Source organism: Zonotrichia albicollis, chromosome 7, assembly GCF_047830755.1.
Source record: "Zonotrichia albicollis isolate bZonAlb1 chromosome 7, bZonAlb1.hap1, whole genome shotgun sequence".
Taxonomy (NCBI): domain Eukaryota; kingdom Metazoa; phylum Chordata; class Aves; order Passeriformes; family Passerellidae; genus Zonotrichia; species Zonotrichia albicollis.
Window position 1 is genome coordinate 8,982,734 of NC_133825.1, and position 22,537 is coordinate 9,005,270.

The following is a 22,537-nucleotide window of genomic DNA, read 5'->3' on the forward strand; positions in this document are numbered from 1 at the left end:
CTAGAAAGTGCCAAAGAGGTGGCATTGGTTTGCTTTGCAAGCCAGCATCCCAACTTATTTAGGGCACCATGGGCACCTGCAGCTGCCACCCCTGGAGTCAGAAAGGATGCTGCCATTATGGCCCCTGGGGACCAAAATTATACCTCGTCCCTACAGTCAGCAGTAAATGCATGGATCATTCTCTTATGTCGATGATGGCGGCGGCTCATGTTTAATATCATGGACGTATTGGGTGTAAGCAGAGAAAGCCAGCCAATTGTACATGGCCCCCCTGTGCAGCATCAATGGGACACCAGGCCAAGCACAGTCCCCACAGATTAAGAAGTAACCTGCTGGCACTTGAATAGGGTTATTTGATGAGATTGATACTTTCCCTGTGGTATGATTGCACCAAGCTGTTGCATTACAATACAGATCCATGCTCGAAGTTACAATAGTGGAATTGTTTTTTGCTGAAAGCTGGCTTCTATGGTTAAAATTAACACATGCATCTGCCTTCACTGAACCTAACAGCTCCAATTCTTGGGGTTCCTGTGGTGCTATGGGGAAGTGAGAAACCCATTGGTCCCAATTATCTACACTTGTCCTGGGATTGTCAGTTTTGCAGGTGGGTACACTTGAGGGACATGGCCAGGGATCTGCTGGTAGCCCAACCAAGCAAGTTGTAAATGGGTTACCGGGAGAAGGTAATGAAAGGCAAATAGCCTCCTGGTTAGTTAAGTTTGCCACGTGACCCAAATGTTACTCTTAGGCTGAGGTGGGGCCCATGCATGATGAGTTTTCACTTTTCCGGCCGCATCTGCACTGTCTGCTAAGAGGGTTAGGATTAGCAAGGTAACAGCATAAATTTGCCACATCAACCTGGTCTCCCCAGGCACTGCTTTGAACCACCCAGACATTTGAGAGATAAACATGTTTCCCACAAGTCGTTAAGAATGTCTCTTCTTTCTTTTCCCCTTCTTTCTCCTTGATCTGCCCAGCTTTAACCTCTTTAGGTCTCTCAGACAATTGTCCCATGCTTGGTTGGGATCTTGATCTGCAGAAATTGGATCTATTATACTTGTCTGTGAAAGAGGAATACCCCTACCGCACTTAATCTGTAAAATATGTGACTTGGACTGTCCCAAAGTACGTTTAACTAAATGCTGAGTTTCCCACCTAAACCATGCAATAATTTTCTGTTGTGGTGATTCATAGAACTCTAACCCTTGGAAGCCAGGTAATCCTGTAAAAGGCCTGGAGTTCTGCTTGCCAGGAGCCCAACTGCCAATAAAATCCACAGTTCCTGCACCACAAGTCAGGTAATTTGGTCTGATGTACCCACTTACTTTGCTGACAGCCCCCACAAAAAAACAATACCCATGCAGCACACTGTCTATTATGACAATCAATACTAGCTAGGTTCCTAAGCCCTCTAAATTCAAACATAGAAAGTGCTTGAAGCGGGCTTAGTATATAATCTAAGGATTTACACCGATGAATCGCTCGGTCGATAGCCAAACTACACTGTCCTTTCAGCTTAAGAAGTATTGGTCGAAGGATGATCAACAGCTTCGTCTCCACTCTCTGACGGTCTTCTGCACTCAGTTGATGGAGTTCTGGTGGTTCCATCTAACACAGCTGCTCGGGTCCATTTAGCAGGTACCCATAAGGATCCTGTAGGGGTAGAAACACAAAGATATCCGCGGCCCCAATATAACACCTTAGCAGGACCTTGCCATTGTCCTGTTTTGGGATCTCTGTATTTTACCCATACGTCTTGCTTTACACTTTCTTTCTCCTGTACATAGTGGCGAATTACAGCAGGAACCTTGCTTTCCCCAAAACCACACAAGTGATTCAAAACAAATAAACACCTTAACAGGCTTTCTTGCAGCTCTCTAATATCCTTGTATTTACCTAGATATCTTTTCAAGGTACCATTAGCTCTTTCTACGATTACTTGCCCTGTCCGGGAATTAGGGATGCTTGTCACATGTTCTATTCCCCACATTGGCATAAACTGCTTTATTCTTTTGCTGCAGTAGGCAGGCCCATTATCTGTCTTAATACACCGTGGCACTCCCATTACAGCAAAGCAGCTGCTGAGATGCCTCTCCATTGTCCAGCTTTCTCACCAGTCTGTGCTGTGGCCCATATAAAATGACTATAGGTGTCTATACTAACATGCACATACTTCATGCTATCAAACTCAGCAACATGTGTGACATCCATTTGCCAGGTCTCATTTGTATTCAACCCTCTTGGGTTAACTGCCAGACCTAACCTGCAGCCCTCATTATGATGACTACATATGGGACAGGCTTTGACTATTGCCTGTGCCTCGTCCATAGATATCTGAAATTCTCTATGGAGACCTTTTGCATTTTGGTGAAACATGGAATGTGACTCTCTGGCCATAGTCTGCCTGGGAATTGGAGTCATTTGTGTAATTGAGACTAGCTTATCTGCTCGTGCATTACCCTCTCCCACACCAATATCCCATTTGTGACTTCTGAGATGGATAACAGAAAAGGGATGTGTTCTCAGCTTAATCGCTCTCTGTAATTGAATAAACAGCTCATGTAATCTCCTGTTTTGAACCTCTTTTTTAGAGGCATCCTCTATTCGCTCACACACTCCTGCAACATACAAAGAATCTGTCACTATGTTGAGGGGCCCCGAAAAATGCATCACAGCCCATACAACAGCCAATAGCTCCATCGTTTGTAAAGTATCCCACTGGGAAGCCTGAAGAATCTGATGGTGCCATTGTCCCTTTTCCTTCCAGGTCACTGCAGCAGTTCTTGATTTTCTTCCTGCATCCGTGTAGGCTGTTATAGCATCTGTCAGGGGCTTCTGTGATCTTTTTGGGCATTGAATCCAACCCCACCGCCCTATCCAGTTCAATGGTATATTGGGAATATCATCAGTGGCAATCACGCTTCCAGCTCCCAGCAGGGCCTCTTGTAATTCCACACTGTTTATCAGGTACCAGGTCAATGTATCTTTCTTCATTGGTACCCATATCTGATCAGGCTCCTTTCCTGTAATCTGTAATGCCCGTTCACGACCCTTCTTTAGCAGGTCAGCCAAAATTTCGATTTTTTGAAGAAGGGTTTTATGCTGTTCAAGTGGAGGAGATATCCATTCCAAGGCCCACGCCTCCCCCATTTTTCTGTTTTGCTGAATGAGTGCACCCAGTAAAAATTTAGTTCCACACCAAACTGTCAGCTGTATGGGGAGGTTAAGATCTCGTCTCCGGACACTGCCTTGGGTTACACAGTCCAATATCTGCTGAAGTGTCTTAACCTGCTCAGAGGTTATATGGACAGGTTATGCTGGGTCAGTCCCTTTTAGTACAGGTCGAAGTTCATCTAACAACTCATTTGGGATGCCCACAATAGGGTGCAGCCATTGCAGATCACCAAGTAACTTTTGAGCATCATGCAATGTATGTATTTTAATATTCAAATGCAATTTCTGGGGGATCCCAACCTGATCAGTAAGTGCCCATCCCAAGTATTTCCAGGGTGCAGATAATTTAATTTTTTCAGGAGCTGCAACCAAGCCATGTAGTTCCAGGGCCTTATGTATTTCTTGAATTTTTTGATCTGTAAAAGGTTGTGGCTGTGCAAAGAAAATATCATCCATGTAATGAAAAATGGTTGTTTCGGCCCAGGCCTGTCGCAAAGTTTGTAAAGCATTGTCAACATACAGCTGACACAAGGAGGCGCTGTTGCACATTCCCTGTGGGAGAGTAAGCCATTCACATATCTTGTCTGGTTCTTCCCTATTTAAAGCTGGTAAGGTAAATGCAAACCTCCGAGTGTCTCGAGGGTGAAGAGCAATAATAAAAAAGCAGTCCTTAAGATCTACAATTAACAGTGGCCAGTCCTTTGGCAACATGGCTAGGTTAGGCAAACCTGGTTGTAAGGCTCCCATAGGCTCCATTTGTTCATTTACAGCCCGTAAATCCTGTAGCAAACGATACTTTAATAACAAAAATAGGTGTATTCCATGGGCTTACTGACAACTGTAAATGACCCTGCTCATATTGTTCTTGTACTAGTACATGTGCTTGTTCCAGACTTTCCCTTTTTAATGGCCATTGCTTAACCCACACTGGTGTGTCCGTGTTCCAAATGAGTGGGATTGGGAAAGTCCATGCAATGGCCATTAGCCCAAAGAGTACTCATTTAGTGTACTCAATAGTGTCAGCACTACCCCCATTTGAGCCAAAATGTCCTGACCAATGAGGCACTGCACAGTAGGGGGCAAAGGCACAACTGAGAAAACACTCCAAAAAATTTTTCCATCGATAGTTACTGATAACATGGGTGATTTCCTTGCAAGCGTTAAGTTTCCAACCCTGGTAACTGCTACAGTGGTTGGCTGTAAGGGCCAGTTGTGGGGCCAGCAAACCAGGCTGATAATGCTGGAGTCTGCGCCAGTACCTAATAAACCTTCCAAGGTTTGCCTGTCACCCTGATACTCTATCAATACAGCACATTTTGGCTGATCGTTTAAGCTCATTGTTAACAGAGTAAGTCCTCCAGTTGAGCCAAAGCCCCGTTCCCCCTGGACTGTGATTGATGAGGGGGTAATGATTTAGTCATTTGTTCCAATGGAACTAATTGAGCTATCCTCTGTCCTTTCTCGATTTGTATCGGTGGAAAAGGGCAGCAAAAGGGCCGCTCATCCGTGTGAATCCTCTGGTGCCTGACAAGATGAGAGCTGGTATGAAACCTCTTCCTGCATTTATCACACTCACAGGGCTTCTCCCCAGTGTGGCTCCTCAGGTGGTAGATCAGGTGGGAGCGCTGGCAGAAGCTCTTCCCACACTCCCCACACTCGTAAGACCTCTCGCCAGTGTGGATCCTCTTGTGGACAATCAGGTTCGACTCGTGGGTGGATCTCTTCCCACACTCAGGACACTCATAGGGCCTCTCCCGGGTGTGCATGTGCTGGTGGCTGACAAGGGAAGAGTTGTACTTGAAGCCTTTCCCACAGTCGGGGCAGAGGAAGGGCCTCTCCTCTGTGTGAGCGCGCTGGTGCCTGAGGAGATCAGAGCTGGTCTGAAACCCCTTTCTGCATTTATCACACTCGTACGGTTTCTGCCCAGTGTGCCTCCTCATGTGGACGGTCAGGTGGGAGATCTGGCTGAAGCTCTTCCCACACTCCTCACACTTGTAAGACCTCTCCTTGATGTAGCTCCTCAGGTGGACAGTCAAGTTGGATCTCCGTCTGAAGCTCTTCCCCCACTCCTCACATATATAGGGCCTCTCCCCCGTGTGGATTCTCATGTGGCAGATCAGGTTGGATTTCTGGCTGAAGCTCTTCCCACACTCCTCACATATATAGGGCCTCTCCCCCGTGTGGATTCTCATGTGATAGATCAGGTTGGATTTCTGGCTGAAGCTCTTCCCACGTTTCAAGCACTTCTGGGGCTTCTCCTTACCCTGAAGCTGCTCATGGACCACCAGCTCTGAGCTCCAGGCACCTCCCCGGTCAAGGGTGGGCCTTTCCCCCTCAGATCCCTGAGATCTGCGTTTGCAGCCCCTCCTCGTGCGGGATCTCCAGGGTTTTTCCTCCCCGTTGGATTCCTGTGCTGTGGGGCTGCTCAAAACAGCCTCTTCCACAAGGTTCTGCTGTGGGGATTTGTCCTCCCTGCTCTCCATCCTCAGCTCCTGGTCTGGGGAAGGAAGGACAAGGAGAGGATGGGATTTGCCTCCATGCCAGAGGGAAGGCAAGGAGATCCCCCCAGTGCATCCCCAGCAGGACGGCTTTGGCAGCAGGGTTGTCCTGCAGCCAGGGGCCGTGCTGGGGTGGGAGATGGAGCAGGAGAGAGGGGGAAAGGGGCACTGACTTCCTGCTCACCTGCTTGGGGCTGCTGGGCCATCTTCCTCTTCCTCACGACCTCCTCCTTTTGCATCAGGCCAAGGTTTAGAAACAGGAAATCCTGGCTTGGGGGAAAACAAGGGCTGGGCACGTTGGGTTTGATGGTCCTGCTGCCTGTCTTGGTGTCTGCTAAGGAAGGCAGAGCCTCCCTTAAAATTGAAAATGTAAACCCCATCCCTCCAAATTACTATAAGTTTGAAATTAAGGGGCTTTCAGGGAAAGATATGGAAATAGGAATAACAGTTCTTTGCTAGGAAAAATAAAATGAAAAATGCAGTAGTAGAAAAAAAGCCACTGACAGAGTCAGAATCCAAGCTGACACCCTGTTAGTCAGGGTGTTTGTTGCACTCCAATTAAATAGTGGCTGCAGTCCTCCTGGAGGGACAGATGTGCTTCTGTTAAAGCAGTGGTTCCTGCAAAAGGGTGTAGTTTTCCTCCAAAGGTCCAGTGGTGGTGTAGATAGGTCTGGTCTTCCTCGGCAAATCTACTGGAGAAGAAAAGCTGCTCCTCTGGGAATCCAGTGGAGAAGAAACGCTGCTCCTCTGGGAATTCAGTGGGAAAAGCCTGACTGTGATGTTCCAAATCTCTGATTATACCCAGATAGGAATGCCTGGCTCCTCCCCATGGGTGGAACATCTACCAATAGGGTGATGTAATTTTATCAGTCCTGCAGTGAGGTTCAATGGCCCATTAACAGAAGATATCTCCCTGAAGGGCTTGTGGAAGAGATAAAGAAAACTGCCCAATTAACAGAAGATAACTGCCCCACCTCTAACAGATGGCAATAGAATACATACCCCCACCCACATCTTGCATTTCCAACCTCAGACACTCTCCGTTGCTCTCAGTAGCCCAAAGTGTGATCCCAGTTGCTCCCTTTTAACAGCAGTATGATCCCAGTAACTTCCAACACGATCCAAGTCATGTACCACCATTCCCAGTATGGTCCTAGTGTAATCCTAGCTGCTTCCAGTCCATCCCAGTATGATCCCCAGCTGCCTCCAGCTACATCAACACAATCAGTCCCAGTGTGATGCCATTTGCTCCCAGCGTGCTCGCAGTTGCTCACAGCAGCTCCCACTCACTCTCAGAATGATTCCAGTCACTTCCAGTATATCACATTAGCCCTTAACGTGGTCTCAATTGGCATGGCAGGTTCCTACTCACTTCCGAAATGATCCCAGGATGATCCCAGTACAGCCCAGTCCCTCCCAGTGATTCAATTCCTGGCATCCCCCACTCCTGTCTGTGTTCCCCCCTCCCAGATTGCCCGATAGGAGCCCCAGGGGCTGGAAGGCCTCAACCAGGGTCCCCAGCAAGCCCCAGTGTGGATGTGCAGCCCCCAGTTTTCCCAGTTTGCCTCTCCTTCTCCCCAAACAGGGTTCTCCTCCTCCTGCTCCTCCCTGCCCCCAGCAGGTGGGAGCAGCTGAGAGCCCCGCACTGCCCATCCCGACCTGTCCCGGCTCCATCCCCGCTCCTGCCGTGGGCTGCGAGGGCTGCGGGAACGGGGCAGGAGGAATGGGATGGTGGAGCAGGGAGGGAGAAGCAGCAGGACAAGGGCTGGAGGGAACAAGAGAAGGAGGAGGAGGAGGTGTGGAGGATGAAGAGGAAGAGGAGGAGGACGGGTGGGAGGAAGAGCTGGCTGAGAGAAGGAGAAGTGGGAAGTGGAAGCGGGGGGAACACACACTCCAGCCCTTGCTTTCTCTGCAGCACTCCTGGACCCTGGGGCATTTCCCCCCCATATCTCAGGTGATCACAGAGGGGGAGCTCAACCAAATATCCTGGGTGCTCCATAGGTGGGTATTTTTTGGGGGATGGGGGCATTTTTGGAGCTCAAAGGACTCCAAAGCTAGGCTGCAAATGGCCATTGGGGAGATTTTGGCGGTGTCCTGGGAGGTTGTTTCTTCGTGGGGAAGGACAGGAGAGGGGAGAACACTGGGACACCGAAGTGTGTAGCCCAGACAGAGGAGACTGCCAGGATTCAGCCTGGAGAGGGGAACACCCTGGCCAGGGGGAAGCCCTGGAGCTCCCCACAGCCTGGAGCAGAGCCAGGGGAAACGGGACCGCTGAGACACCAAGAGCCCCGGCATCGCTAAGAGGGAGCCCAGAGAGGGAGATCTGGGGAACCCCCTGGGGCTGCAGGGAACCCCCAGCAGCACAGAGAAGGGGGAGGCCCAGAAGCCCAAGGTCACAAGAGCAGAGAGGGGCGACCCTGGGGATTCCCGTGGCAGCTTGGAGAGGGTGTGGACCCCTGGAGAGGAGAACGCTCAATAGATGCAGGACTCCAAGAAGTCCAAAGTGGAGAGACCAGAGAGGGGCAATTCATGGGGAGCTCTTTTTTGGAATAATCATGAGACATTCAAGTCTTGGCAAGCTTAAGGATGGTATTTCTGAGGGTTTTTCCAACTAAATTTCTTTGGTCTGGAGGTTTTTATGGACACAAAATGTCTGGAGACTTCTAGAGATGGGTTGGGGCAGGAGGAATGCCCAACAAAATGCTCTCATACCTTGTTTTTCTCATTTCCAAACTGCAGCCCAGTCTGTTGCCCTGTCTCTGGGAACACCCACTGGTGTCACCTCGACACATTGTCCCCGCTGCCTGTTGTCGCTCTCTGGTCTGTTCCCAGTGTCATCCCATTCCTAGTGTCCACCGTGCCTGGCATCAGCCCCTGGTCCATGTCCATCTTGTCTTATGTTGCAATGCAAGATGTAACCAGCAGTATGTATTTTATCACCATCTGTTGAAACCAGGTGGAGCAGTGTTCTTTATCACTTTCATGACACATCCCTCCTAATACCAGGGCAGATATTCTCTATTAACGGGCAAGCTGGTAAAACCAGCAGGTTTATTTTATCTCTTTCACAACCCATCATCCCTCCAGGGAGATATCTTCTGTTAATGGGCCATTGAGATTCACTGAATGACTGATAAAATTAATCAGCAATGGGTGTTCCCAGAGACTGAGCTCAGAGACTGGGCTGAGGTTTGGTAATGAGAAATCCTATTTCCAAGAGAAAAACAAGGTATGAGAGCATTTTGTTGGGCATTCCTCCTGCCCCAACCCATCCTCTCCTTGTCCTTCCTCCCCCAGACAAGAAGCTGAGGATGAAGAGCAGGGAGGACAAATCCCCACAGCAGAACCTTGTGGAAGAGGCTGTTTTGAGCAGCCCCACAGCACAGGAATCCAACGGGGAGGAAAAACCCTGGAGATCCCGCACGAGGAGGGGCTGCAAACGCAGATCTCAGGGATCTGAGGGGGAAAGGCCCACCCTTGACCGGGGAGGTGCCTGGAGCTCAGAGCTGGTGGTCCATGAGCAGCTTCAGGGTAAGGAGAAGCCCCAGAAGTGCTTGAAACGTGGGAAGAGCTTCAGCCAGAAATCCAACCTGATCTATCACATGAGAATCCACACGGGGGAGAGGCCCTATATATGTGAGGAGTGTGGGAAGAGCTTCAGCCAGAAATCCAACCGGATCTGCCACATGAGAATCCACACGGGGGAGAGGCCCTATATATGTGAGGAGTGGGGGAAGAGCTTCAGACGGAGATCCAACTTGACTGTCCACCTGAGGAGCTACATCAAGGAGAGGTCTTACAAGTGTGAGGAGTGTGGGAAGAGCTTCAGCCAGATCTCCCACCTGACCGTCCACATGAGGAGGCACACTGGGCAGAAACCGTACGAGTGTGATAAATGCAGAAAGGGGTTTCAGACCAGCTCTGATCTCCTCAGGCACCAGCGCACTCACACAGAGGAGAGGCCCTTCCTCTGCCCCGACTGTGGGAAAGGCTTCAAGTACAACTCTTCCCTTGTCAGCCACCAGCACATGCACACCCGGGAGAGGCCCTATGAGTGTCCTGAGTGTGGGAAGAGATCCACCCACGAGTCGAACCTGATTGTCCACAAGAGGATCCACACTGGCGAGAGGTCTTACGAGTGTGGGGAGTGTGGGAAGAGCTTCTGCCAGCGCTCCCACCTGATCTACCACCTGAGGAGCCACACTGGGGAGAAGCCCTGTGAGTGTGATAAATGCAGGAAGAGGTTTCATACCAGCTCTCATCTTGTCAGGCACCAGAGGATTCACACGGATGAGCGGCCCTTTTGCTGCCCTTTTCCACCGATACAAATCGAGAAAGGACAGAGGATAGCTCAATTAGTTCCATTGGAACAAATGACTAAATCATTACCCCCTCATCAATCACAGTCCAGGGGGAACGGGGCTTTGGCTCAACTGGAGGACTTACTCTGTTAACAATGAGCTTAAACGATCAGCCAAAATGTGCTGTATTGATAGAGTATCAGGGTGACAGGCAAACCTTGGAAGGTTTATTAGGTACTGGCGCAGACTCCAGCATTATCAGCCTGGTTTGCTGGCCCCACAACTGGCCCTTACAGCCAACCACTGTAGCAGTTACCAGGGTTGGAAACTTAACGCTTGCAAGGAAATCACCCATGTTATCAGTAACTATCGATGGAAAAATTTTTTGGAGTGTTTTCTCAGTTGTGCCTTTGCCCCCTACTGTGCAGTGCCTCATTGGTCAGGACATTTTGGCTCAAATGGGGGTAGTGCTGACACTATTGAGTACACTAAATGAGTACTCTTTGGGCTAATGGCCATTGCATGGACTTTCCCAATCCCACTCATTTGGAACACGGACACACCAGTGTGGGTTAAGCAATGGCCATTAAAAAGGGAAAGTCTGGAACAAGCACATGTACTAGTACAAGAACAATATGAGCAGGGTCATTTACAGTTGTCAGTAAGCCCATGGAATACACCTATTTTTGTTATTAAAGTATCGTTTGCTACAGGATTTACGGGCTGTAAATGAACAAATGGAGCCTATGGGAGCCTTACAACCAGGTTTGCCTAACCTAGCCATGTTGCCAAAGGACTGGCCACTGTTAATTGTAGATCTTAAGGACTGCTTTTTTATTATTGCTCTTCACCCTCGAGACACTCGGAGGTTTGCATTTACCTTACCAGCTTTAAATAGGGAAGAACCAGACAAGAGATGTGAATGGCTTACTCTCCCACAGGGAATGTGCAACTGCACCCCCTTGTGTCAGCTGTATGTTGACAATGCTTTACAACCTTTGCGACAGGCCTGGGCCGAAACAACCATTTTTCATTACATGGATGATATTTTCTTTGCACAGCCGCAACCTTTTACAGGTCAACAAATTCAAGAAATACATAAGGCCCTGGAACTACATGGCTTGGTTGCAGCTCCTGAAAAAATTAAATTATCTGCACCCTGGAAATACTTGGGATGGGCACTTACTGATCAGGTTGGGATCCCCCAGAAATTGCATTTGAATATTAAAATACATACATTGCATGATGCTCAAAAGTTACTTGGTGATCTGCAATGGCTGCACCCTATTGTGGGCATCCCAAATGAGTTGTTAGATGAACTTCGACCTGTACTAAAAGGGACTGACCCAGCATAACCTGTCCATATAACCTCTGAGCAGGTTAAGACACTTCAGCAGATATTGGACTGTGTAACCCAAGGCAGTGTCCGGAGACGAGATCTTAACCTCCCCATACAGCTGACAGTTTGGTGTGGAACTAAATTTTTACTGGGTGCACTCATTCAGCAAAACAGAAAAATGGGGGAGGCGTGGGCCTTAGAATGGATATCTCCTCCACTTGAACAGCATAAAACCCTTCTTCAAAAAATCGAAATTTTGGCTGACCTACTAAAGAAGGGTCGTGAACGGGCATTACAGATTACAGGAAAGGAACCTGATCAGATATGGGTACCAATGAAGAAAGATACATTGACCTGGTACCTGATAAACAGTGTGGAATTACAAGAGGCCCTGCTGGGAGCTGGAAGGGTGATTGCCACTGATGATATTCCCAATATACCATTGAACTGGATAGGGCGGTGGGGTTGGATTCAATGCCCAAAAAGATCACAGAAGCCCCTGTCAGATGCTTTAACAGCCTACACGGATGCAGGAAGAAAATCAAGAACTGCTGCAGTGACCTGGCAGGAAAAGGGACAATGGCACCATCAGATTCTTCAGGCTTCCCAGTGGGATACTTTACAAACGATGGAGCTATTGCCTGTTTGTTGGCCATGATGCATTTTTCGGGGCCCCTCAACATAGTGACAGATTCTTTGTATGTTGCAGGAGTGTGCGAGCGAATAGAGGATGCCTCTATAGAAGAGGTTCAAAATAGGAGATTACATGAACTGTTTATTCAATTACAGAGGGCGATTAAGCTGAGAACACATCCATTTTCTGTTATCCATCTCAGAAGTCACAAATGGGATATTGGTCTGGGAGAGGGTAATGCACGAGCAGATAAGCTAGTCTCAATTACGCAAATGACTCCAATTCCCAGGCAGACCATGGCCAGAGAGGCACATTCCATGTTTCATCAAAATGCAAAAGGTCTCCATAGAGAATTTCAGATATCTATGGGCGAGGCACGGGCAATAGTCAAAGCCTGTCCCATATGTAGTCATCACAATGGGGGCTGCGGCTTAGGTCTGGGAGTTAACCCAAGAGGGTTGAGTACAAATGAGACCTGGCAAATGGACGTCACACATGTTGCTGAGTTTGGTAGGATGAAGTATATGCATGTTACTATAGACACCTATAGTCATTTTATATGGGCCACAGCACAGACTGGTGAGAAAGCCGGAAAAGTGGAGAGGCATCTCAGCAGCCGCTTTGCTGTAATGGGAATGCCACAGTGTATTAAGACAGATAACAGGTCTGCCTATTGCAGCAAAAGAATAAAGCAGTTTATGCAAATGTGGGGGATAGAACCTGTGACAGGCATTCCTAATTCCCCAACAGGGCAAGCAATCATAGAAAGAGCTAATGGTACCTTGAAAAGATATCTAGGTAAATACAAGGATATTAGAGAACCTTAAGAAAGACTGTTAAGGTGTTTATTTATTTTAAATCACTTGTGTGTTTTTGGGGAAAGCAAGGTTCCTGCTGTAATTCGCCACTATGTACAGGAGAAAGAAAGTGTAAAGCAAGACGTATGGGTAAAATACAGAGATCCCAAAACAGGACAATGGCAAGGTCCTGCTAAGGTGTTATATTGGGGCCGCGGATATCTTTGTGTTTCTACCCCTACAGGATCCTTATGGGTACCTGCTAAATGGACCCGAGCAGCTGTGTTAGATGGAACCACCAGAACTCCATCAACTGAGTGCAGAAGACCGTCAGAGAGTGGAGACGAAGCTGTTGATCATCCTTCGACCAATACTTCTTAAGCTGAAAGGACAGTGTAGTTTGGCTATCGACCGAGCGATTCATCGGTGTAAATCTTTAGATTATATACTAAGCCCGCTTCAAGCACTTTCTATGTTTGAATTTAGAGGGCTTAGGAACCTAGCTAGTATTGATTGTCATAATAGACAGTGTGCTGCATGGGTATTGTTTTTTTGTGGGGGCTGTCAGCAAAGTAAGTGGGTACATCAGACCAAATTACCTGACTTGTGGTGCAGGAACTGTGGATTTTATTGGCAGTTGGGCTCCTGGCAAGCAGAACTCCAGGCCTTTTACAGGATTACCTGGCTTCCAAGGGTTAGAGTTCTATGAATCACCACAACAGAAAATTATTGCATGGTTTAGGTGGGAAACTCAGCATTTAGTTAAACGTACTTTGGGACAGTCCAAGTCACATATTTTACAGATTAAGTGCGGTAGGGGTATTCCTCTTTCACAGACAAGTATAATAGATCCAATTTCTGCAGATCAAGATCCCAACCAAGCATGGGACAATTGTCTGAGAGACCTAAAGAGGTTAAAGCTGGGCAGATCAAGGAGAAAGAAGGGGAAAAGAAAGAAGAGACATTCTTAACGACTTGTGGGAAACATGTTTATCTCTCAAATGTCTGGGTGGTTCAAAGCAGTGCCTGGGGAGACCAGGTTGATGTGGCAAATTTATGCTGTTACCTTGCTAATCCTAACCCTCTTAGCAGACAGTGCAGATGCGGCCGGAAAAGTGAAAACTCATCATGCATGGGCCCCACCTCAGCCTAAGAGTAACATTTGGGTCACGTGGCAAACTTAACTAACCAGGAGGCTATTTGCCTTTCATTACCTTCTCCCGGTAACCCATTTACAACTTGCTTGGTTGGGCTACCAGCAGATCCCTGGCCATGTCCCTCAAGTGTACCCACCTGCAAAACTGACAATCCCAGGACAAGTGTAGATAATTGGGACCAATGGGTTTCTCACTTCCCCATAGCACCACAGGAACCCCAAGAATTGGAGCTGTTAGGTTCAGTGAAGGCAGATGCATGTGTTAATTTTAACCATAGAAGCCAGCTTTCAGCAAAAAACAATTCCACTATTGTAACTTCGAGCATGGATCTGTATTGTAATGCAACAGCTTGGTGCAATCATACCACAGGGAAAGTATCAATCTCATCAAATAACCCTATTCAAGTGCCAGCAGGTTACTTCTTAATCTGTGGGGACTGTGCTTGGCCTGGTGTCCCATTGATGCTGCACAGGGGGGCCATGTACAATTGGCTGGCTTTCTCTGCTTACACCCAATACGTCCATGATATTAAACATGAGCCGCCGCCATCATCGACATAAGAGAATGATCCATGCATTTACTGCTGACTGTAGGGATGATGTATAATTTTGGTCCTCAGGGGCCATAATGGCAGCATCCTTTCTGACTCCAGGGGTGGCAGCTGCAGGTGCCCATGGTGCCCTAAATAAGTTGGGATGCTGGCTTGCAAAGCAAACCAATGCCACCTCTTTGGCACTTTCTAGCCTTTTGCTTGATGTTGATCCTATTTGTCATGCAACGCTTCAGAATAGAGCTGTGATTGACTTTCTTTTACTTGCACAAGGCCATGGCTGTGAAGAATTTGAGGGCATGTGTTGCATGAATCTTTCTGACCATTTGCAGTCTATCCATACCCAGCTCGCAGAATTGTGAAGGTTAACTGGAAACTTACAGGCAGAATCAGGTTTCGGTATTGATGGATGGCTCTCATCGTTAGGTCTGGGATGATGGTTACGTTCTGTTGCTAAAGTTAGCATTTTACTGGGCATTATAGCTCTGTTAGTAGTGTTAAATTTGCCGTGTTTTAGCATTTGCTTACAGAACATGGTGCAAAGGATGATATCTCCTGCATTTAATCAGACTATGCTTGTCCAACAGAAAAACGAGGGAAGTGTGGAGAGCTTTGTGGACAGTTGGCTAGCTGAGAAAGGTCACGTCGACATAATGCCGCTGGTTAAGCTTCAAGGGAACAAGTATAGGAGTCAGTAGTCAGTGTCCAATAACAGGCAAGGACATTGTGCCCCTAGTGCAACAACGGGATAAGGGAGAACAACTTTGGCAGAAATACGAAGAAAAGTTTCAATAAAATATCCACAAGAATGCAGAAGTAAGCGTAGTTGGCTGATAAGTTACTAGCCAATAGTGAGCTCGCCTTTGCAATATGTATGAGCCTCATTAACACTGACATAAAGATGTGTACCTGTTGTGGTGTGTTGCAATATCCTGTTTTACCTTCTCCCTTCCCCCTCGCCCCTCGCTGAGTGTGCCCTGTCAATCAGGCTAACATACCAGCAAGGCGTCGTGTGATAGGTGTCCCTAGTCCCTTGAGACCCTGCCCCTTCACCTGGTTGGTGGCTCACCTGTCCCCTCCCCTTCCCCTGCCCTGAGTTTAAAATGTTAATGAGACCATGCGGCCTCCATTCTGTTAGCAGCAGTGGCCCAGTGCAGACATCTCTGTACTCATGGAATAAACATCTGGCAACCTTCTAGCAGAATCCACTCCCTTTCTCTCCACTATCGCCAGAAGCTCTCTCTCCTGAGGAGAATGGAGTCCTGTCTTGTGCCCCGCTGCACTCTGCCGCCAGCCAAGGTATCTCTGGGGTAAAACACCACAGTGCTGCCTTTGGCCCAGCAGCGAGGGTCAGAACTGGCCTAGGCACCATCTAACTGGTTATATTGGGATACATATTCCAATATATTGGCGTCCCTGTGGGTGGGCTCGACTCTGCAGCCCGAAAATGGACTCACAGTTCCTCAGAGAAGCTCTGGCAGCCGTGCATCCAGCTGAAAGGAGCCTGGCTTCAAGACTCCCAGCTAGAGACTTTGGGAATATTCCCAGAAAAAGTTTCGTGGACGGTTCGGCGCCTTCTGGAAAGCCCAGCTTCATTGTGGTGAGCAGATTTTCCAGAGGAAGAAAAGGGGAGCCTCTCTTGCACCCAGAGAGAGGTCCTTTTCCGGTGGAGACCTGCCTGCCTGTACCCAGCCTACAGCTTCCATTTCACGTGAGTATCTCTGCTTTCGGTAGAGCAGAAGCTCAAAAACAGACTCTGCCGCGAGTTCTGTTCCTTTTTGCCTTTGCATTTTTGGCTGCGCAGCCCCACAGACAAGAATTCATAGCGTTCTAGCTTTATTTTCTGCGTGTGTTTCACTGTCTTTTAAAATTCGCGCCGGAGCGGCCCCGGCTCAGTAGCGTGCTCAAACACGTGTTAGGAGATTTTCTTTCTCTTTCTCTTAGCGGGGGAGGGGGGGGGCTCTCTTTCCACGTGGCCGGGGGACCTGCGGGGTCGGGAGTGCTCTGCACAAGCGGCGGCGGGGGGGGGGGCGTCCCGGTTTCGGCTGCCACGTGGAGTGGCTGCTCTCTCTGCTCCACCGGGGGCGCTGCATTCCACGGCGGGGGAGGCTTTGTTTCTGCCTCGGCTCGGCAGGGCGTGCCCTGCTGCTGCTGCCCGGGAATTTTAAAAGCAGTATATACAGCTGCATTGTGAAGCTTTTGTCTGCTCGTTATCGCTTTCTATCTGTGGTTTTTTTTAGAAATTGGTAGCTGATTTTAGCTTTGTTTTTGGTCAGGCGGGATTAAGTACTTTGCCTTTTACATCTAACATGGGTTCCAAACTTAGCATTGTACAAAGGGGAGTGTATTATAATATTGTTAGCATTTTAGTCAAGAGTAATGTGAAATTCTCTAAAGGAAAATTGAAACAGTTTATAAGATGGCTTTTTCTGCAGTTCCCAAACATTTCCCCTGAAGAAATCCACAATATTCAATTCTGGGATAAAGTTGGGAATGAATTGATAACCTTAGGACAATCTGGCAAATTATCCTCAGCTAAATTTGTGTTCTGGAGTTTACAAATTCGAACAGCATTGCTCAAACAAAAGGAAATGGAGAAAAAGCCAAATGTAAAGCCATGTACCTCTGCTCTCCCTGTTCCTCCCTGCTCTAAAACCCCTAAACCTCTTTCCCCAAAACTTGGTATTGTAAAGAGTGCAAACTCATTGGGAAGTCGGCTCCCAGAGTGTGCAAGAATACCTGAGTTGTTTTGTTCACAAAGCTCTGGCCAGGCTGCGTGTCTTTCCCAATCCCCTGTATCCCCTCCTCTAAAACCCAGAGCACGTGTTAGCTTTCCGGAGAGCAGTGATGTCCAAAATGGCCCCCAGTCCCTAGGGGGTCCACAAGATGGTGGATGCCACGTGGCATCTTCCCAAACCTGGTCTTCTTCTTCCCAAAATCCTCTTAAGCATTCCAAAATTCCATCCCCATCCCCCTCTCCTCCTGTTCCTCGTGACACCTTCCCCCCTCCCCCCGCCTTTCCTGCAGTACCCTCAGCTCTGCCCCTCTACTCCTCCCAGGGGGCGTCTGCTGACGTGATGTCACCAGGTGACCCCACCCCCTGTTCCCACGGTATCCCCGCCCCCTGCCAGCCCCTTGACCCCGCCCCCTGTTCCCACGGTATCCCCGCCTCTTGCTGGCTCCCTTTCCCCGCCCCCTCCCCGGGTTCCCACGGTGGGGACACACCCACTGCCTGTCCCCAAACCTGTAGCTGTGATCCCAATGCTTCTGATTCCAGGGATTCAGAGCAGGGGACAGCAGACCCAATGCATGGTGCCATGTTGTCCCTGGCTCCTGTTACGTTTCAGCCTGCAGCTCAAGCAGGAGCAGCCCCTACTGCTAATTGGAGCTCCTTTGGACGACAATTGATTAAAGAGATCTGTAAATCTCATAAAGAATATGGTCCACACAGTCCATATTTCCGTGGCCTTTTAAATTCTGAATTAAGTAGGACTGTTGTGGTTCCACATGATTTAAAACAAATTTTTTCATGTCTCATGACATCCACGGAATTCAAATTATGGGAATCAGCATTGAAACAACTGCTAAAAGATGCTCTCCCAGGCTTACAGGCTGATCCAAACACAGCAAAAGACAACAATGGTAACCCTATCACCATGGAGCACCTCTGTGGTGAAGGCCAATGGTCTTCTCCCTCAGTCCAAGCTGCTGCAATTCCCACAGAAACACTTGAGAAAGTAAAAGAAGCAGCTGAAAAAGCATTCTTTTCCCTCCAACCTGAGGGGCCTTTTGAGCCCTATAGTAAAATCAAACAACTACCATCAGAACCTTTTTTGAAATTTGTAGAAAGGCTAACTAGAGCCATTGAAATACAGGTTAAAAAGGAAAATGCTAGGGAAGCAATTTTAGAGGAAATAGCGTTTACAAATGCAAATGAACAGTGTCGAGCGGCAATCCTGAGCCTTCCTATGGAACCTTCCCCTACATTAAAAGATATGCTTCTAGTCTGTAACAGGAAAGTGCCTCTGATGACTGTGGCTGAAGACACCAGACCAAGGCTGCTGCCAAGACCATCCCAGCGTGTCGCTGTTGCAAGCCCTGCACCTTTCCCCTCAGCACAGCAGTACCCTGGGCAGCAGCGGAGACCAGCAATGGTTGAGCCCACTAAACCATGCCTGCTTTGTAATAAGCTAGGACACTGGAGTAACCAGTGCCCCCTGAAAAAAGAATTTGACGAATTTAGAAATGGCAGGGGAGGAGAACTACAAACCCTCCGGCGGGTCAACAACAAAAAAACGAAGAATAAAGCGCCAGCCTGCCAGGCGTACAGACATAAAAGGAGCAGGCCAAGAGAATAAGGGTAGCAAAACAAATCAAGCGCGCGATAATATTAACATTTGTGTAAGTGAAGCAGGTGCTTCAAAGACCAAGTCTGCTAGTCCACTGTTGAAAGTGAAACAAAATAACCTTTGTTATGATTTAAGTGATTCTGTATTAACCGCATCTTCTGTCAATGAGCCTTACAGGTTGCAGCTGACAGAGTCACTCCACCTGAAGGACACTGACTGGCATTTTGTCTCTGTAAATCCTGAACAGAAGGGTACTTGGAACCAAATTCGTTGTAAGTACATCATCACTGGGGACAAAAACTCACCACAAGAGATCGAAATTGCTCCGGGAATGACAACATCAGATCCCAAGCAATTTGTTCTCAGCCTGCACTGTTTCCACCCACCCCTGTTTCTTCCCAAGGGACAAATTGTTGCTCAAGCTATCCCTGTGCCATCTTTACCTGAAAATATCGAAAAACAAGGGCCCACAGTCGCCCGGGTCCAAGTTATTGGGACAGATAAACCCAAATTGTGGTGCAATGTCAGTGGGGGTGGGGAGTCTAAACGCATTGAGATGCTTGTAGACACAGGTGCAGACTGCACAGTGATTCCAGTACAAGACTGGCCAGTACACTGGCCTTTACAAAATGTTGCTGGTCACCTTCGAGGTGTAGGAGGTCTGCAATTGGCAAGGCAATCCAAAAGCATTATTCAATTCGAGGGTCCAAACGGACAATTGGCAAATATCCGTCCATTTGTGTTAGATTATTCAGAACCTTTGTTAGGGAGAGATTTAATGGCCCAGTGGGGTGTCACAATTGATATTCCAGACTCTCCACAGCATTTTTGTGCAGCAGTCATTAAACAACAGCGCTCCACCCAAAAACTTAAGTGGAAAACAGACGAACCAGTTGATGTGAAACAGTGGCCACTCAGTAAACAAAAAATAAAGGTGCTTGAGGAACTAGTACAAGAGCAACTAAGAAAGGGCCACATTGTGGAGACCATGTCCCCATGGAACTCTCCAGTGTTTGTCATCCAAAAGGCTGACAAAAAGAGGTGGCGACTCCTCTGTGACCTCCGACAAATTAATAATGTAATTGAAGATATGGGTTCTCCCCAACCTGGTATGCCATCCCCAACAATGCTTCCCCAAGATTGGAAATTAGCTGTTATTGATATTAAAGATTGTTTCTTCCAAATCCCATTGCACCCTGATGATGCACTGCGTTTGGCATTCTCTGTCCCTTCTATCAATTCAGAAGCTCCTATGAAAAGGTACCATTGGACCGTTCTTCCTCAGGGATTAAAGGTATCTCCAGCTATCTGCCAGTGGTATGTCTCTTCCCTGCTTTCCCCAGTGCGTGCAGCCACAGAGAAGGCCATCATTTATCATTATATGGATGATATCCTAGTGTGTGCCCCCAATGATGATTTACTCACACATGCGCTTGACCTAACGATCGATGCATTGATTGTTGCAGAGTTCGAGCTCCAGGAAAAGAAAATTCAAAAGATGCCACCTTGGAAGTATTTGGGCTTAGAAATTGGAAATAGGACCATTGTTCCTCAAAAACTAGAAATCAATCCAAGGATCAAGACCCTTGCGGATGTCCACAAGTTGTGTGGGTCTTTGAATTGGGTAAGACCATGGCTTGGTCTGACTAATGAAGACCTTGCCCCTCTTTTCAATTTATTAAAAGGGGGAGAGGACCCAGGGGCTCCTAGGTCTATTACCCCAGAGGCACGGAAAGCTCTAGAAAAGGTTCAGATTGCAATGTCCACAAGACAGGCCCACCGATGCCGGCCTGATCTGCCATTCAAATTTATCATCCTAGGTAAGTTGCCACACCTCCATGGAATTATTTTCCAGTGGGAGGAAAAACAAACACCTAAGGCAAAGGACACACCAAAAAAGGACCGGGACCAGAGGGACTCTCTCTTGATCATAGAATGGGTTTTCCTCAGTCACAAAAGGTCCAAGAGACTGACAAAGCCTCAGGAACTGGTAGCAGAACTGATCCGGAAAGCAAGGACCCGGATCAGGGAGTTAGCAGGATGTGATTTTAAGTGCATTCACATTCCAGTTGAGTTAAAATCAGGTCAAAATACTATGAAAATACTGGAACAATTGTTTCAAGAAAATGAAGTGTTGCAGTTTGCTCTGGATTCCTACTCAGGACAATTTTCGGTAGCGCAGCCCGCTCACAAATTGTTTGAACAAGATGTTCAATTTACTTTAAAATTAAGAACTGCTCTAAGTAGGAGACCTTTAAAAAGGGCTCTAACTGTCTTTACAGATGCGTCCGGGAGGTCACACAAGTCTGTTATGACTTGGAAAAATCCTCAAACCCAGCAGTGGGAGACGGACATTGCTGAGGTGGAAAGTTCACCTCAGGTTGCTGAATTGGCTGCGGTTGTTAGGGCTTTTGAAAGGTTCTCAGAACCATTTAATCTGATTACAGACTCTGCATACGTGGCAGGAGTAGTATCCAGAGCAGATCAAGCAATACTGCAAGATGTATCTAACATCGCACTTTTTGAATTGCTTTCCAAACTGGTAAAGTTAGTCACTCACCGAGAGCAACCCTTTTATGTGATGCATGTCAGGTCACACACTGACTTGCCAGGGTTTATCGCTGAAGGCAACAGAAGGGCAGATGCTCTTGCTGCACCTGCAGTGATGGCCACTCTCCCAAATGTTTTTGAACAGGCAAAAATCAGCCACCAGCTTTTCCACCAAAATGCACCTGGCCTGGTTCGCCAGTTGAACATCACTCGAGAACAGGCCAAAGCGATTGTGGCCATGTGCCCAAATTGCCAACAACATGCACTCCCTACAGTGAGTACAGGAGCAAACCCAAGGGGACTGAACAGTTGTGAACTGTGGCAAACAGATGTAACACACATACAGGCTTTTGGACGGCAGAAATATGTTCATGTTAGTGTAGATACCTTTTCTGGAGCGGTCTATGCTTCTGCCCACACAGGAGAGTCATCTATTGATGCTATTAAGCACCTCTTACAGGCTTTTTCTTTCATGGGCATCCCCAAGGAGCTGAAAACTGACAATGGGCCTGCTTATAAATCCAAGGAATTCGGGAGCTTCCTGCAGCAATGGGGAGTAGAGCATAAAACTGGCATCCCCTACTCCCCTACAGGTCAAGCCATTGTAGAAGAACTCACCGTGATATTAAAAGGGTCCTGGATCAGCAACAACAGGTTCTGAAGGTAGAACCTCCCCACATTCAGTTATCCAGGGCACTATTCACAATCAATTTTCTGAATTGTTCTTTTGACAGCCTGAACCCACCCATCCTACGCCACTTTGGGGGGAGCAGTCACAAGTTGATAAAAGAAAAACCTCCGGTTTTAGTAAAGGCCCTGAGACTTGGAAAATGGTGGGGCCTTACAAATTGGTTACTTGGGGACGTGGATACGTCTGTGTGTCCACCCCCTCTGGTTTAAGGTGGGTTCCTTCCAAATGGGTAAAGCCCTATGTTCCCAAAGTCTCAGAGAAATCTGCAGAAGCACCCCAGGTTGCTCACGCTGCCTGGAGAAGAAAACGCCGCACACGTTCTCTGGAGGAAATTCCATTTAAGCCTCCTATCTGGAATAGTTTGTAATATATGTCTGTCTCAAGTTCCTTGTACCAGTTTAGATCCCACTGTTCGTGTGAAGCCTCGAGATGCCATGAGACCGAGCCTGCTTCTCGTCCTACTGGTGATCATCCCACCTGCGATCTCCTACCGC

At 47.8% G+C, this 22,537-nt stretch overlaps 2 protein-coding genes across 2 annotated transcripts in view; one reads left to right on the forward strand and one right to left on the reverse strand.

The window, feature by feature from the left end:
• LOC141729585 (uncharacterized) overlaps positions 1-22,537 on the forward strand; it is a 413,938-nt gene that overhangs the window by 23,865 nt on the left and 367,536 nt on the right. Inside the window, 1 exon segment of the mRNA XM_074544287.1 lies at positions 9,212-9,908. Within this exon segment, the coding sequence (XP_074400388.1) occupies positions 9,212-9,908 (697 nt within the window).
• On the reverse strand, positions 4,518-5,914 carry LOC141729524 (uncharacterized). The gene is made up of 2 exons (XM_074544232.1): positions 5,860-5,914; positions 4,518-5,482 (listed from the first exon to the last, which is right to left on the reverse strand). The coding sequence occupies exons 1-2, from the start codon at positions 5,912-5,914 to the stop codon at positions 4,518-4,520; spliced, it is 1,020 nt and encodes a 339-aa protein (XP_074400333.1).